Source organism: Tachyglossus aculeatus, chromosome 4, assembly GCF_015852505.1.
Source record: "Tachyglossus aculeatus isolate mTacAcu1 chromosome 4, mTacAcu1.pri, whole genome shotgun sequence".
Classification (NCBI taxonomy): Eukaryota; Metazoa; Chordata; class Mammalia; order Monotremata; family Tachyglossidae; genus Tachyglossus; species Tachyglossus aculeatus.
Genome location: NC_052069.1, coordinates 45648970 through 45663839, shown reverse-complemented (window position 1 = coordinate 45663839; position 14870 = coordinate 45648970). Strand labels below are relative to the sequence as shown.

At 43.1% G+C, this 14870-nt stretch overlaps 1 protein-coding gene across 1 annotated transcript in view; it reads left to right on the top strand.

Moving 5' to 3' along the window:
* TGFBR3 (transforming growth factor beta receptor 3) overlaps positions 1-14870 on the top strand; it is a 323588-nt gene that overhangs the window by 256461 nt on the left and 52257 nt on the right. Inside the window, exons 8-12 of the mRNA XM_038744742.1 lie at positions 1587-1776; positions 4193-4515; positions 4946-5098; positions 9594-9734; positions 9913-10092. Coding sequence (XP_038600670.1) covers positions 1587-1776; positions 4193-4515; positions 4946-5098; positions 9594-9734; positions 9913-10092 — 987 coding nt within the window. The remainder of the gene's footprint in view (positions 1-1586; positions 1777-4192; positions 4516-4945; positions 5099-9593; positions 9735-9912; positions 10093-14870) is intronic.

Here is a 14870-nt window from a genome sequence, read left to right as displayed (position 1 = left end):
TCCATATTGCTGCTTTATACATAGGGTAATTGAACAGAACAGCTAATGGAATATGGAGTCCCTGGTTCTGTTCTAAGACTGACACTGATTCAGTCTGTGACCTTGTCACTTCACCCTCTTCAGCTCATATCCAACCTTAGACCTGTGGAAAATAAAGTGTTCTGCTATCCGATACCTTGAATATAAAAGATTTTTCAAGTGTTGCTTATTTAAGAATGCCTAAATACACATCTACATAGGTTTAGTACCACTTGTACTGCCTCTGAGGTGCCTCTAAGCTGTCATTGTAGAAGAGTGAAATTCAAGAAAGTGTGCGTATGCGCATGTGTGCTTGCTTTCCAACACCAGGGATTGAAAATGAAGGAAAAAGGTCCAAGTGAAAAGGAAAATGAGATTAACTATTTTTTCTGATGGAGACATTGTGAAGCTCTTAAAAATTAGAAAACTCATGTAATCTCAAACGATTAAGGTAATAAAATAAACCCAGGAATGATTAATGGAGGTGGTAGTAAAGATAGTGTTGCCGAACTGACAGTAATTTGTAGCTGAACTGTAATGTGTGACTTCGCAGCTTATAAAATGTTCCGACTAAATCCTCATTTCCCCTACACGCCCTCAACTCTGTTCCCTATGCTCTCAGATGTGTACCCCTTTAAGCTCTTGATATTCATCCCATCTTCTAGACTGTGAGCCCGTTGTTGGGTAGGGACCGTCTCCATATGTTGTCAACTTGTACTTCCCAAGTGCTTAGTCCAGTGCTCTGCACACAGTAAGCACTCAATAAATACAATTGAATGAAATGAATGAATCCCGCCCACAGCATAATGTACATATTATTTTATCCTGCCATTTCCCCTTTCTACAGTTTGTTTTAGTGTTTGTCTCCCGCTCTAAATTTGTAAGTTCCTCTGGGCAAGGATAGTGTCTACCAATTCTATTGTATTGTACTTTCCCAAGCACTTATTACAGTCCTTTAGCCTGTAAGCTCGTTGTGGACAGGGAATGTGTCTGTTAATTGTTGTATTGTACTTTCAGGCGCTTAGTACAGTGCTCAGCACACAGTAAGCGCTCAATATATACAACTGAACAAATACTCTGCATAAAGTAAGTAATCAATAAATTCCATTGTTGACTCCAGTTTTGAAGCTTAAAGACTGCCCTCTTTCATTGTAATGAGATCAATAGGATTACAGTGAGATCAATGGGATGAAATACTACAATTTCCAACTCGGTTATTTGGTATGCTCCCAAGTGCTTAGTACAGTGCTCTGCATCCAGTAAGTGCTTAATAAATATGTTTGATCGAGAATCATACATATGTACATATGTATTTTTTAAAGGAAACCGTGAAAAAACAGTAAGTATTGGGCATGGAACGGAATCCACTTTTGGAGTCTTTGTCCTTTACAATTTTGGCTGTTGAAGGCTCTTAGATGTTATTTTGAAAGATTAATTGAGGTTTTGCTTCAGTGTTCTTTGGCTGCTCAAGAAGGGACTTAATTCTTTTAGTTATTTTCATGTTTATGTTATTTAATAAAGTATCCTTAAAAGGGGTTTGGAGCAATTTCTTTTTCTCTTACTCCCAGGCACCTAACAGCATTGGCTTCGGGAAAGAAAACGAAAGGTCCATGTCTATGAAAAAATCAGTAAGAGTCGACATTCCCTCAACGCAGGAGAGTTTGATTAAGTGGGCTTTTGACCATGGATATAGTCCAGTTACATCGTATACAATGGCTCCTGTCGCCAACAGATTTCATCTAAGGCTTGAAAACAATGGTAAGTATGCGTCTTTTGTTCATATGAAAGCTAGTTTTCCTGGTAAAGAAATACCATTTCAGAGATCTCTTGGCTTTTTGATCTTTATTTTGAAAGGTGCATTGAGCTCACTCCTTTTTGCTCTCAATCTCCAATGATCAAAGGCAATAACAAATTTATTTTAGAAAGAAAATCGAGGTGTGGAAAAAAAAGTCTATGCTTCCTATCTGGAATTTTAGAAAAATGACATGCTTGGGTGACGTGAAGGTGATTGTTCACTGTGCTTTTAGGAGGCCTTTCATAGTTTAGCAACAAATGAAAAGGGAGTACAATCCTTTTGACAGAGTAGTTTTGGGTTTTCCTGAATGAGTTTAGATTTTAGAGGCTAATCATGCATCCCCTCTGTAACTGAAATTTCCATAAATTTTCAACAAAATTCCAAAATTGGGCCGTTTGCTAAGTTGTGCTGAGATAGCATCACTGTGAGCAAGGAATGTGTCTGTTATGTTGTTATATTGTACTCTCTCAAGCACTTAGTACAGTGCTCTGCACCCAGTAAGTGCTCAATAAATACGATTGACTGGCCGACTAAGGTCTATACGTGAGACCTGTGGGAAACTGAGTTTTGAAGTATTGAGACAAGGGCAAAGTTACTATTGGGAGAACTTTCAGTGATTGTTCCAATCAACCAGTCAAGCTATCAGTTGTGTTTATGGAGTGCTTATTTTGTGCAGAGCACTGTACTATGTCATTGGGAGAGTACAGTGTAACAGATTTGATAGATACGTTCCGTGCCAACAGTGAGTCCACAATAGTGGGGGCTTATAAAACCCATATAAGGCCCTAAGAGGTTCCCTAAAATCAAAAGTTCAACAAGTTGGGACATTGCAGGAGGCTTTCTGGGTTCGGAACAGAGAAGCAAAATGTTCATATTTTGGGGTTGAAACTTGAATCATTCATTCATTCATTCAATCATATTTATTGAGTGCTTACTGTGTGCAGAGCACTGTACTAAGCGCTTGGGAAGTACAAGTTGGCAACATATAGAGACGGTCCCTACCCAACAATGGGCTCACAGTCTAGAAGGGGGAGACAGACAACAAAATAAAACATGTGGACAGGTGTCAAGTCGTCAGAACAAATAGAATTAAAGCTAAATGTACATCGTTAACAAAATAAATAGGATAGTAAATACGTACAAGGAAAATAGAGTAATAAATCTGTACAAACATATATACAAGTGCTGTGGGGAGGGGAAGGAGGTAGGGCAGGGGGAATGGGGAGGAGGAGAGGAAGAAGGGGGCTCAGCCTGGGAAGGCCTCCTGGAGGAGGGGAGCTCTCAGTAGGGCTTTGAAGGGAGGAAGAGAGCTAGCTTGGCGGATGTGCGGAGGGAGGGCATTCCAGGCAGGGGGGAGGACGTGGGCCGGGGGTCGACGGCGGGACGGGCGAGAACGAGGCCCAGTGAGGAGATTAGCATCAGAGGAGCAGAAGGTGCAGGCTGGGCTGTAGAAGGAGAGAAGGGAGGTGAGGTAGGTGGGGGTGAGGTGATGGACAGGCTTGAAGCCGAGAGTGGGAAGTTTTTGCTTGATGCACATGTTCTAAGTTCCTATTTCTCAAATGGTGAGTCTGGGGAAGGACAGTGGTTCTGTCTGATCTGGTTATCTTGTATCAACCCCATCGCTTAACACAGTGCTAGCTGTCCTAGTCAGCACTTCCTAAACACCATTACTAACCAGGTCCTGGCCTAAAAGGGATTTCATGCCTGTGGTATTTCGCCCTCTATCCCCAGCTTGTTTGTGGCCCAGGTGGGGATCTTGAATTAAACTCTTTCCCGGGACCCCTACCCAGCATGTCACATTGTTCCTCCCTCTAGAGACAATGAACATTTCACAAAAGTCTGGAGCAAATGAGGCCCTTTCTCCTCTAGTTTTGTATGACAGTCTCAGATCAAACAGTGAAGTCTTGAGAGACCAATTTCCAGAAACAGCTGCTAGAAAACCAACCTGAGGAAAACAAGATGGGGTTGGTTTTTCTTCCATTTTTGATTCCTATGAGAATAAGAATGATTGTGGTATTCATTAAGCACTGACTCTGTGCCAAGCACTATACAGAGGGCTGGAGTCCATACATGATAATCGGATCAGATGCAATCCCCATCCCATTTGGGGCCCCCAGTTTAGGAGGTCTTTGGAGGAGACCCTTGGAAGAGCCTCTGGAGAACATAGGGGGGACAAGAACCGGGCCTCACAACTCCACATTCAGAGTCACCTGTGAAGGCAAAATTATACATAGACCCGTTCCGTTCCAATTTCCCCCTGTGCCTGACACAGATTATTTTCAGTTAGAGGAGAATCTTAGAGGAGCAGTTCTTTAAATAAGGCTTTAATGGTGGGAATCCACTTACTGATGCTTCACTGTTTTCTCTTTCCGACACCAGAGGAAATGAGCGATGAAGAGGACCATTCCATCCCTCCAGAGCTGGCGATACTACTAGGAGCAAGCACTCTACCGTCTCCCGAGAATCCCCCCATCCGAAGCCCCTTCCCTTTTCCCTTCCCGTCTATCAACAGAAAAGGGAAACAGGAAAAAGGGGAGGAAGGCTCACCTCCCGGAAAGGACCCTATCATTCAGGGCCCCAGCATACAGCTCCTTCCCAGCCCCAAGCAACCCGAAGAGGTTCAAGGGAGGGTTGACGTCGCACTTTCAGTCAGGTGCGATGACGAAAAGATGATCGTGGCCGTAGGAAAAGATTCTCTGCAGGTCAGTGGAGTTCTTCAGCCCCTAAGGAGAGGAAGGAAATTTTTATTCCTCCCCCCCTTCTAGATTGTGGTTGTTATTCCTCTGCTCTTCCCCATAAGTTTTTGGAACCCCAGAGACACCACTGTTTTCTCAGTTGCATGCTAGTTGCTTCCTTTGGCTATCATGCTTTCCTGGTTCCTGTTGTTCAGAACAAAGCGGGGCGGGATCACACGTGAGGAGTAAGAAGTCATCTCCAAAACTTTATATATCAATATTTTTCTATTGGGGGTTGGGTGGCGGAGGTGGGGGGTGGAGGAGAAAGAAAGCACAACTTACAGCACCCTTTACTGGGAAAACCAGACTAATCAAGCCAATAATTGTGCAAAAGCAGAACTGTATTGACACTATGGTGGGATTCTAATGGTTTCTCTGGTTGTACTCACCATCCTAGGCTAATGGCTATGTAGGGACAGAGCTTTCCCTGCTGGACCCCGACTGCAAAGCCAAGATGAACGGGACCCATTTCATTCTGGAATCTTCCCTGTATGCCTGTGGGACCCGGCGCCGAACCTCTGCCCCGGGCAGTGTGGTTTACTATAATTCGGTGAGTTGGTGCCCTACAGAGCCATCTTCCCCTCCTCAGATGTAATAATAATAATAATAATAATAATCATTGTGATATTTGTTAAGTACTTACTACGTGCCAGGCCCTGTACTAAGCACTGGGGTGGATACAAGCAAGCTGGGTTGGATACAGTCCTTGTCCTGCATAGGGCTCACAGTCTAAATCCCCATTTTAGAGATGAGGTAACTGAGGCCCAGTGAAGTGGCTTACCCAAGGCCACACAGCAGACAAATGGCAGAGCCTGGATTAGAATCCATGACCTTCTGACATCCAGGCCCATTGCTTCTCGGCACTGAATGGAGATTCATTCAGTCGTATTTATTGAGCGCTTACTGTGTGCAGAGCACTGTACTAAGTGCATAGAAAGTACAATTCAGCAATAAAGGGAGACAATCTCTTCCCACACTGGGTTTACAATCTAGAAGTGGGGAGACAGACAACAAAACAAGTAAACAGACATCAATATAAATAAATAGAATTATAGATATATACATGTATACATAAGTGTTGTGGGGCGGGGAGAAGATGCAGAGCCGAGGGAGCGAGTTGAGGCAATGCCGAGGGGATGGGAAGCTGAGGGCTTAGTCTGGGAAGGCCTCTTGGAGGAGGTGAGCCTTCAGTAGGGCTTTGACATGGGGGAAGAGTGATTGCCTGGCAGCTTTGAGGAGAGAGGGCATTCCAGGCCAGAGGTAGGACATGGGCCAGGGGTCGATGGTAGGTCAGGCTAGAACGAGGCACAGTGAAAAGGTGTGCGGAGTATGGAGACTGGGATGTAGAAGGAGAGAAGGGAAGTGAGGTAAGAAGGGGCAAGGTGATGGAGAGCTCTGAAGCCAATAGTGAGGAGTTTTTGTTTGATACGGAGGTTGACAGGCAACCCCAGGAGACTTTTGAGGAGGGGGTGACGTGCCCAGAATGTTTCTGCAGAAATATTGGACTTTAATGCCATCAAGAAAACAAGCATGGGTCCGTGGGCTCGGGGCCTAAAATAATATGGGTAGCTGAGCACCGAGCAGTGCCTTCGGGTAAATGTTGGGTTAGGGTTACGTTGGTGAGTCTAGGGTTATTTTTGTAGACTCTGGGGAATTTTTTGTAACCTGAAGATGTAGGAAAATTATTTGCAAATCTTATTTTAGCTCTTTGTAAAGTTCTGAGGGGGCAGGGCCCCATTATTAATGGGGACGAGGAGTGGAAAGAGAAACAGACACACGGCTTATCAATTTGTCTCAGTTCATGTCAATCAGTCAGATGTACACTTATTGTACTAAGTGCTTGGGAAAATACAATGTAATATAATTGGTAGTCACGTTCCGTGCCTACAGCACACTTACATTCTAGAAGGGGATACAGACATTAATGTAAATTTAAAAAGTAGGGATATATATGTGAGGGCTGTGGGGCTGAGGGATGGGTAAATAAAGGGTACAAATCCAAGTGCAAGGGTGACACAGAAGGGAGTGGGAGAAGAGGAAATGAAGGGTTAGTCGGGGAAGGCCTCTTGGGAGAGATGTGCCTTTAATAAGGCTTTGAAGGTGGGAAGAGTGATCATATGTCAGATATGAAGAGGGAGGGCATTCCAGGCCAGAGGCAGGGTATGGGTGAGAGGTTAGCGGCAAGATAGACAGCGTTATAGTCATCTATTTTATTTTTTATGATACTTGTTTAGCATTTCCTCTGTGCCAAGCACTGTAGTAAGCACTGGGGTAGATAATCAGGTTGGATGCAGTCCCTGTCCCACATGTCCCTTAAGGCTCTCTGGGTACTCTGTTCTAGTTTCCCCCAGTCTTCCAGAAAAAGATGTCAAGTGTACAATTTATTCTGTGGTTGTGGTTTGGAGGGAAAAAAAAGATAAAATCAAGAGGGTCTTTGAGAGGAAGGTAGTCACTTTAAGAAACAACCTGTTAAACGATCTAGTATACCTGGGAAATCTATTCTGTTTCTAATAGCCTGCAGAAAACATGATGCCTCAGTCCAAATCCCTTCTGCCCCCACCTTTCTCTCTCATTGTACCCTCCCACTGTCTGCTGACCTTACCTGCACTGACAAAAGATTTTAGTTGCCCAGATCTCCAGGTAAATATTCAGTCCCCATTACCATGGATAAAAACTAGGTACCTCAGCACTTATGGGAATATGATACAGTTGGTAGAAGTGACCCCTGATCTCAAGGAGCTTATAGTCTAATTGAGGAGAGCGACAGTTAAGGGAAGCAACCACACTTGGTACAGTTTTCCATGCTCAATAATTACTGTTGATGCGATTGCTATTATGTGGCCCTCTAGAGCCCTGACTTTTCCCAAGTACTTCCTGGGGCTGGTTCTGACTTAGGTTGAATTTATGGAGTAAGATTACTTAGTGCCGTAGTCTTGTTTTTACAAATATGGTATTTGTAATCAATCAACCAATCGATGATATTTATTAGGTATTTACTATGCACTGAGCACTGTACTAAGCACTGTAGAGAGTATATGCCAGGCACTGTACTAAGCTCTGGGGTAATAAAAGCTTAGATTGAATAGTCCCCATCCCATATGAGGCTCAAAGTCTTATTCCCTGTTTTACAGCTAAGGTAACTGGAGCACAAAGAAGTTAAGTAACTTGCCCACAGTCACATAGCAAACAAGTGGGCAAGGATCCTGTTCCCTAAACTGGCTCCATTTCCCAGCCTGAGCCCAGAAGCTGTTCTTTCAGGGATCATCACTAGATCATTCTTCCCCCCAGCTGATAGATCCCACCAATTGGTAATTTTGGGCAAATTCCACCTTGGCTGCCCCTAATGTCAGTTCTGTTTCTCCACAGAATTAGCTCCACGGTCCTGAATAAACTCCTTATGTTGCTTTCCATCTTCAAGCGGTAACCTTGGCAAGCATTGAAAATTCAGGGATAATGCAAGACTTAACCACAATTAACGCCACACTCCCTTTTGGTTAAAATGGATTAAATATTTAACCCTTCCCTTCACCTTGAGGTGGCAAGGTAGGAAGAAAGAAGGAGACGACTGACAGAGGAGAAGAGGGAAATAATTGGGGGCAGTAATTAGTCTAAATCTGCTAGAGGTAGTTTCTGGCTAGTCTTGAATTAGATTCTTAATTGGAGGCTAAAAAAGACATTTGTCCTCTAAAGACATTTTCTTAGAGGGATTGCAAGGAGCAGGAGAGGTTATTTTGATATAATGGCCCAGAATACTTTTCTGAGGTGTGGAGTAATTTGTTGCTCTCCTCTATTTCCAGGAGGGAAACTGCAGGATTTTTTAAAATGCAGGAATCCCAGGAGACTACTCTAAAAAAATCCCTTTGCAAAAATAGTGCTCAAGGGTTTCTATTTTCATTTTATTTAGTTTGATGCCAACACCTCTCCGGGGTAAAGTCAGTGCTATTTTAGAGCAGGGCCGTACCATGACCTATTGGTACTCTTCTCTCTCTGCATGGAGTAGAAACTCCTTACAACCCACTTCAGGCTCTCCATCAGCTCTGCCCATCTCACATATCCACTCCCTTTACCCGCTTCTGCTCAGATTGCTCTCTTCACTCCTTCCAAGATCCCCTAACTGTGGCTCACTCTTGATTCTTCCATCTCCAACTTGTTGCTCATGCTGTTCCTTCTGTCTTTAAATTCCTTTCTTCCCCTTGTATTTTCCTCAAGGGCTTATTACAGTGTTGTGCACACGGGAAGTGCTCAATACATGCAATAATCATAATGATGATGATGATGATGTTTGTTAACCACTTACTGTGTATCAAGCATAGTTCTAAGTGCTGGGGTAGATATAAGCTAATCAGGTTGGATGCAGTCTCTGTCCTACATGGGGTTCACAGTCTTAATCCCCATTTTCCAGATGAGGTAACTGAGGCCCAAGGTCATACAACAGACAAGTGGTGGAGCCAGGATTAGAACCCAGATCCTTCTGATTACCAGGCCCGTGCTCTATCCACTAGGCCATGCTGCTTCCCTACATACCATAGATTGGTTTATTGATGGATTTCCCCGTCATCCTAAAATCCACCAGGCCACAGCTCTGCTGATATTCAAACCTTCCTAAAAGCCCACCATCACCTTCTCTAATTAACAATATCCAAATCACGTTCACTCCAACACCAACTAGTGCACTTATTTGTTTTTATCCTCAGCTTTTATCCACCTATGAGGATCTTTGATATAAATATATATTTGTACATTACAATTAAACAGCTTTTTCATCTTGGTACATTTTTACTACTCCCCGTGATAGTCTTATTCTTTCTCCTTTTCCTACTATCAGAAAATAATTCTTCTCTATCTATCCATTCCACCCCACTAGACTGTAAGCTCCTGGAAGGCAGAGAATGTGTATTTGGTTGCTTTGTGTCACTCTCCCAAACATTTTGCCTTTAGCTTTACACTCAGTAGGCTTTCACTAAGTGCCTACAATAATGAAGATGGCCACCGAGTGTGAGGTGCCATATTCTTCTAATTCCTCTTCGTGTTTCCTGTCTCTCTAGATTGTCATCCAGGTGTCTTCTTCAAGTGACAGCAGTGGATGGCCAAATGATTATGAAGATTTGGAGTCTGGTGATAATGGATTTCCAGGGGATGTTGATGAAGGAGATAGTCCCTTCTTGAGCAAGCCTGAAATTGTTGTGGTACGTATCTGGTTTCAGTGGGTGGTTTGTGGCGTGTTTTGTTTTGCAGTTTATTTTTATTAGAAGTGGCGGTAAAATAAAATCGCATGTGATGTGCCAGAGGTGTTGTAGCTATAAGATGCTCTCCCTTCCTTTACCAGGTGCCGCAAGTTTTCCTAATGTACTCTTCTTTTTCCAGTTTAATTGCACGCGACGGCAGGCAGGGATTCCGGATGGCTCTCACAATTCCTTCTTGTTGCCATCTGAACCTCACGTCAGGAATGTCACCTTCCACATGGAGCTGTATGAAACTGACCTCTTCTGGGTCCCCGTACAGGGACTCTTCTCTGTGGCCGAGAATGGGCCCATTTACGTTGAGGTAAGAAAACAAGCAGCGATCTTGAGCTGTCAGGCTGTGTTTATTGAAAAGGCTGAGTTACTTCTTTACTAGCTGTCAACAGCCAGGCTAACAGCTTTGTGTGGACAAACAAACAGTCAGATAGTTTTAGGAAAGGGGGAATCTGAGGGATTAAGCTAAGTGGAAAGAATGCTGCGGGGAGCAGGGCAAAAAAATTGGCAAAACAGAAACCTTACTAATAAAGTCTCATGGCTGCTCAGTCCTGAATATTTATGCAGCAGCAGTTAATGTCAATCAAAGTTAGCTCTTAAATCTTGCAGTGGCTGAATCTCTCTGAACAGTGACCTTGGGCCAGTCATAAAGAACATTGATTTTGCATGTTGGACTTCATGTAGACGAGAATAGGGAAGAGAAGTTTGATTTAGTGTAGGCTGGTAAACTGCTGTATTTAGTTCAAGTTTTTCTCGTGTCTACTCTTTCTGTCCTGCCCCTTTACTGTTTCCCCCCATCTCCTCCTTCCCTACTTTCTGCACTCAGACTCTGTTCTCTCACTTCCAATCAGCCAATCAATGGGATTTATTGAACGCTTACTGTGAGCAGAGCATTATTTTAGGCACTTGGAAAAATACAGTAGAGCTGGTAGATGTGATCCCCGCTCACAAGAAGCTTATAGTCTATATGAGGAGACAGATATTAAAATAAATTGCAGATCGGGGAAATAGTAGAGGATATGTACATACATGTTGTAGGCTAAGGCAAATATCAAAGTGCTCATGTCCATATTAGATTTACTGCTGCAAGCTGCAGGGGAACTGAGATACACTGAGACTGGATAGCAGTAACTAGGTAAAATGGGATTTGATTTCAGGAGATTTAGTGTTATAAAAAGAAACTCCTAGGAAAGTATCAGCGGTCCCAAAAGAGGAGGTCAGTGAGGAGTGCTGATTGCCCCTATTTAGACAAATAAAGTGATAGATACTGCTCTAAAGATCTTTTGTGACTTGTTGCCTAGTCATTCATTCATTCAATCGTATTTATTGAGCGCTTACTGTGTGCAGAGCACTGAACTAAGCGTTTGGGAAGTACCAGTCAGCAACACATAGAGACGGTCCCTACCCAACAGGGGGCTCACAGTCTAGAAGGGGGAGACAGAGAACAAAACAAACGTATTAACAAAATAAAATAAATAGAATAAATATGTACAATAAAATAAATAAATAGTAATACGTACAAACATATATACATATATACAGGTGTTGTGGGGAGGGGAAGGAGAGATGGGGAGGGGGAGGACAAGGAGAGGAACGACACATATGCATATCTTTAAATGATATAGTATAAATGATTTATTTATGTTAACGTCTGTCTGCCCCCTAGACTGTAAGTTCGTTACGGGAGGGGACGTGTCCACTAATTCTGATGTATTGTACTCTCCCAAGCACTTAGTACAGTGCTCTGCCCACAGTAAGTGCTCAATAGATACCGTTAATTGATGGATGGATTCACTTTGGAAATCATTGGGAGACAAGTCATCGTCAAGCTAGAACAGCCCTAGAACATCTTCCCTTCACGTAGGACCATTTGTAGAAGCAGCGTGGCTCAGTGGAAAGAACCCGGGCTTTGGAGTCAGAGGTCATGGGTTCAAATCCCGGCTCCGCCACTTGTCAGCTGTGTGACTTTGGGCAAGTCACTGAACTTCCCTGGGCCTCAGTTACCCCATCTGTAAAATGGGGATGAAGACTGTGAGCCCCCCGTGGGACAACCTGATCACCTTGTAACGTCCCCAGCGCTTGGAACAGTGCTTTGCACATAGTAAGCACTTAATAAATGCCATTATTATTATTACTGTTATTATTATTATTTGGAGGGAAGAAGAGATTCGTGTACACAGGGGACAGGGTGAGGGTTCCTGAAATAATGATGGTATTTGTTAAGCGCTTACTATGGGCCTAGCACTGTTCTGAGCACTGGAGCAGCTGGATCAGAAGCCGAGGGCAGGAGAAGAGTCTTTTTTTAGAGTAGGGCACCTAGTAGATACTCAAATGTTGTTGATTGATCACGCAGGTGGGGTGTCACATGGCTCTGAGAAAATCTGGATTCAGAGCATGCGTGTTGGGAACTTGGCTTGCTACTTGCCCACATGCTCGGTTGCTGGAACTACAAGTTTTGGAAGCATCGGAGACCTTATGTCCCCCTTCTCATTCTCCATTGCAAAATTAGCTAACAGTAGCCATAGGGATGTAAGAGATTTTGAAATAAGACATCAAATCAATCAATCAGAGGTATTTATTGAACACTTACTCTGTGTAGAGCACTGTACTAAATGCTTGGGAGAATGCAATACAGAAGAGTTGGGAGATGTCTCCTGACCACACTAGAGGGGGAGATTCATTCATTCAATCGTATTTATTGAGCGCTTACTGTGTGCAGAGCACTGTACTAAGCACTTGGGAAGTACAAGTTGGCAACATATAGAGATGGTCCCTACCCAACAACGTGCTCACAGTCTAGAAGCAGGAGACAGACAACAAAACAAAACATATTAATAAAATAAATAGAATAAATATGTACAAGTAAAATAGAGTTATAAATGTGTACAGACATATATACATATATACAGGTGCTGTGGGGAGGGGAAGGAGGTAAGGCGGGGGGATGGGGAGGGGGAGGAGGGGAGAGGAAGGAGGGGGGAGGTGGACATTAGAATCAATTATGGTTATGTACATAACTCGTATGGTGAGCAGTTATGTCAAAGATGGCATACCCAGAGAAGCAGCATGGCTCAGCGGAAAGAGCACAGGCTTGGGAGTCAGTGGTCATGGATTCAAATCCTGGCTCCCCCACATGTCTGCTGTGTGACCTTGGGCAAGTCACTTAACTTCTCTGAGCCTCAGTTACCTCATCTGTAAAATGGGGATTAAGACTGTGAGCCCCATGTGGGACAACATGATCACCTTGTATCTCCCCCAGTGCTTAGAATAGTGCTTTGCACATAGTAAGTGCTTAACAAATGCCATCATCATCATTATTATTATTATTATACCCAAACAAGGGCAGAGAGCATCTGAGAGAGGTGTGTTTTTGTTGGTTAATTATTCATTCATTCAATCGTATTTATTGAGTGCTTACTGTGTGCAGAGCACTGTACTAAGCGCTTGGGAAGTACAAGTTGGCAACATATAGAGACGGTCCCTACCCAACAGTGGGCTCACAGTCAGCTATTGTGTAGCCTCTATGCAAGTTGTGAGGATTTCACTTTGCCCATCCTTTATGGGATACATAACAGCTGTTTTTGATTAAGCCATTATATAGTATTAGCTATACCACTAATGTTGTCACATAATAATGATTATAACAATTATTATTTTGAAATGTGGTATTGGAGAAGGCTTTTGCGAATACCGTGGGCTGCCCGAAAGACAAACAAGTGGATTTTAGAGCAAATTAAACCGAAGTGGTCTTTGGAAAGCCAAATGATTCGACTTTGATTAGCATATTTTGGACACATAATCAGGAGGACTGATTCTGTGGAGAAGACACTAATGCTGGGAAAAGCCCAGGGAAAATGTGGAAGAGGCCGACTGGCAGCTAGATGAATAGAGACCATGACAATGATAACGGAAGAACCGTTAGAAAGGTTGCGCATTATGGCAGATGACAGGACGTTCTGGAGAAAGTATATCCATGGAGTTACTATGAATCGGAAATGACTCGATGGCACTTAATAATAATAATTTGTTAAGCACTTATTGTAAAGTACTGTTCTAAGGGCTGGGATAGATACTAGTGCATCGTCTCAGATGCAGTCACTTGTCCCACATGGGACTTGTGATCTCAGTAGGAGGGAGAACAGGTATCTGCTCTCATTTATTCAATCATATCAATTGAGCGCTTACTGTGTGCAAAGCACTGTACAAAGTGCTTGGGAGAGTACAACATAACCATTTTACAGTTGAGGCACAGAGTGGAGTCAGACTGAGCCCCCTCCTTCCTCTTCCCCGCTCCCCCTCTCCATCCCCCCCGCCTTACCTCCTTCCCTTCCCCGCAGCACCTGTATATATGTATATATGTTTGTACGTATTTATTACTCTATTTATTTATTTTAGTTGTACATATCTATTCTATTTATTTTATTTTGTTAATATGTTTTGTTTTGTTCTCTGTCTCCCCCTTCTAGACTGTGAGCCCACTGTTGGGTAGTCTCTATATGTTGCCACCTTGGACTTCCCAAGTGCTTAGTACAGTGCTCTGCACACAGTAAGCGCTCAATAAATACGATTGATTGATTACTATGAATTGGAAATGACTCGATGGCACTTAATAATAATAATTTGTTAAGTACTTATTAGGTGTAAAGTACTGTTCTAAGGGCTGGGGTAGATACAAGCGTATCATCTCAGATGTGGTCACTTGTCCCACATGGGACTCATGGTCTCAGTAGGAGGGAGAACAGGTATCTGCTCTCATTTATTCAGTCATATCAATTGAGTGCTTACTGTGTGCAAAGCACTGTACAAAGTGCTTGGGAGAGTACAACATAACTATTTTACAATTGAGGCACAGAGGAATATATGGTATATTTTCATATATATACAGATATTTTGCTGAACTTTAAGGAATCTCCTCATAATTTACAGCTCTTATGTTCAGAGGGAAGCACAATAACCGTTGCTCAGGGCAAGGAGGAAAAAAATACAGGAGATTTAAATGGACCTCTAGACTGTAAGCCAGTTGTGGCTAGGGAATAATAATGATGGCATTTGTTAAGTGCTTACTATGTGCAAAGCACTGTTCTAAGC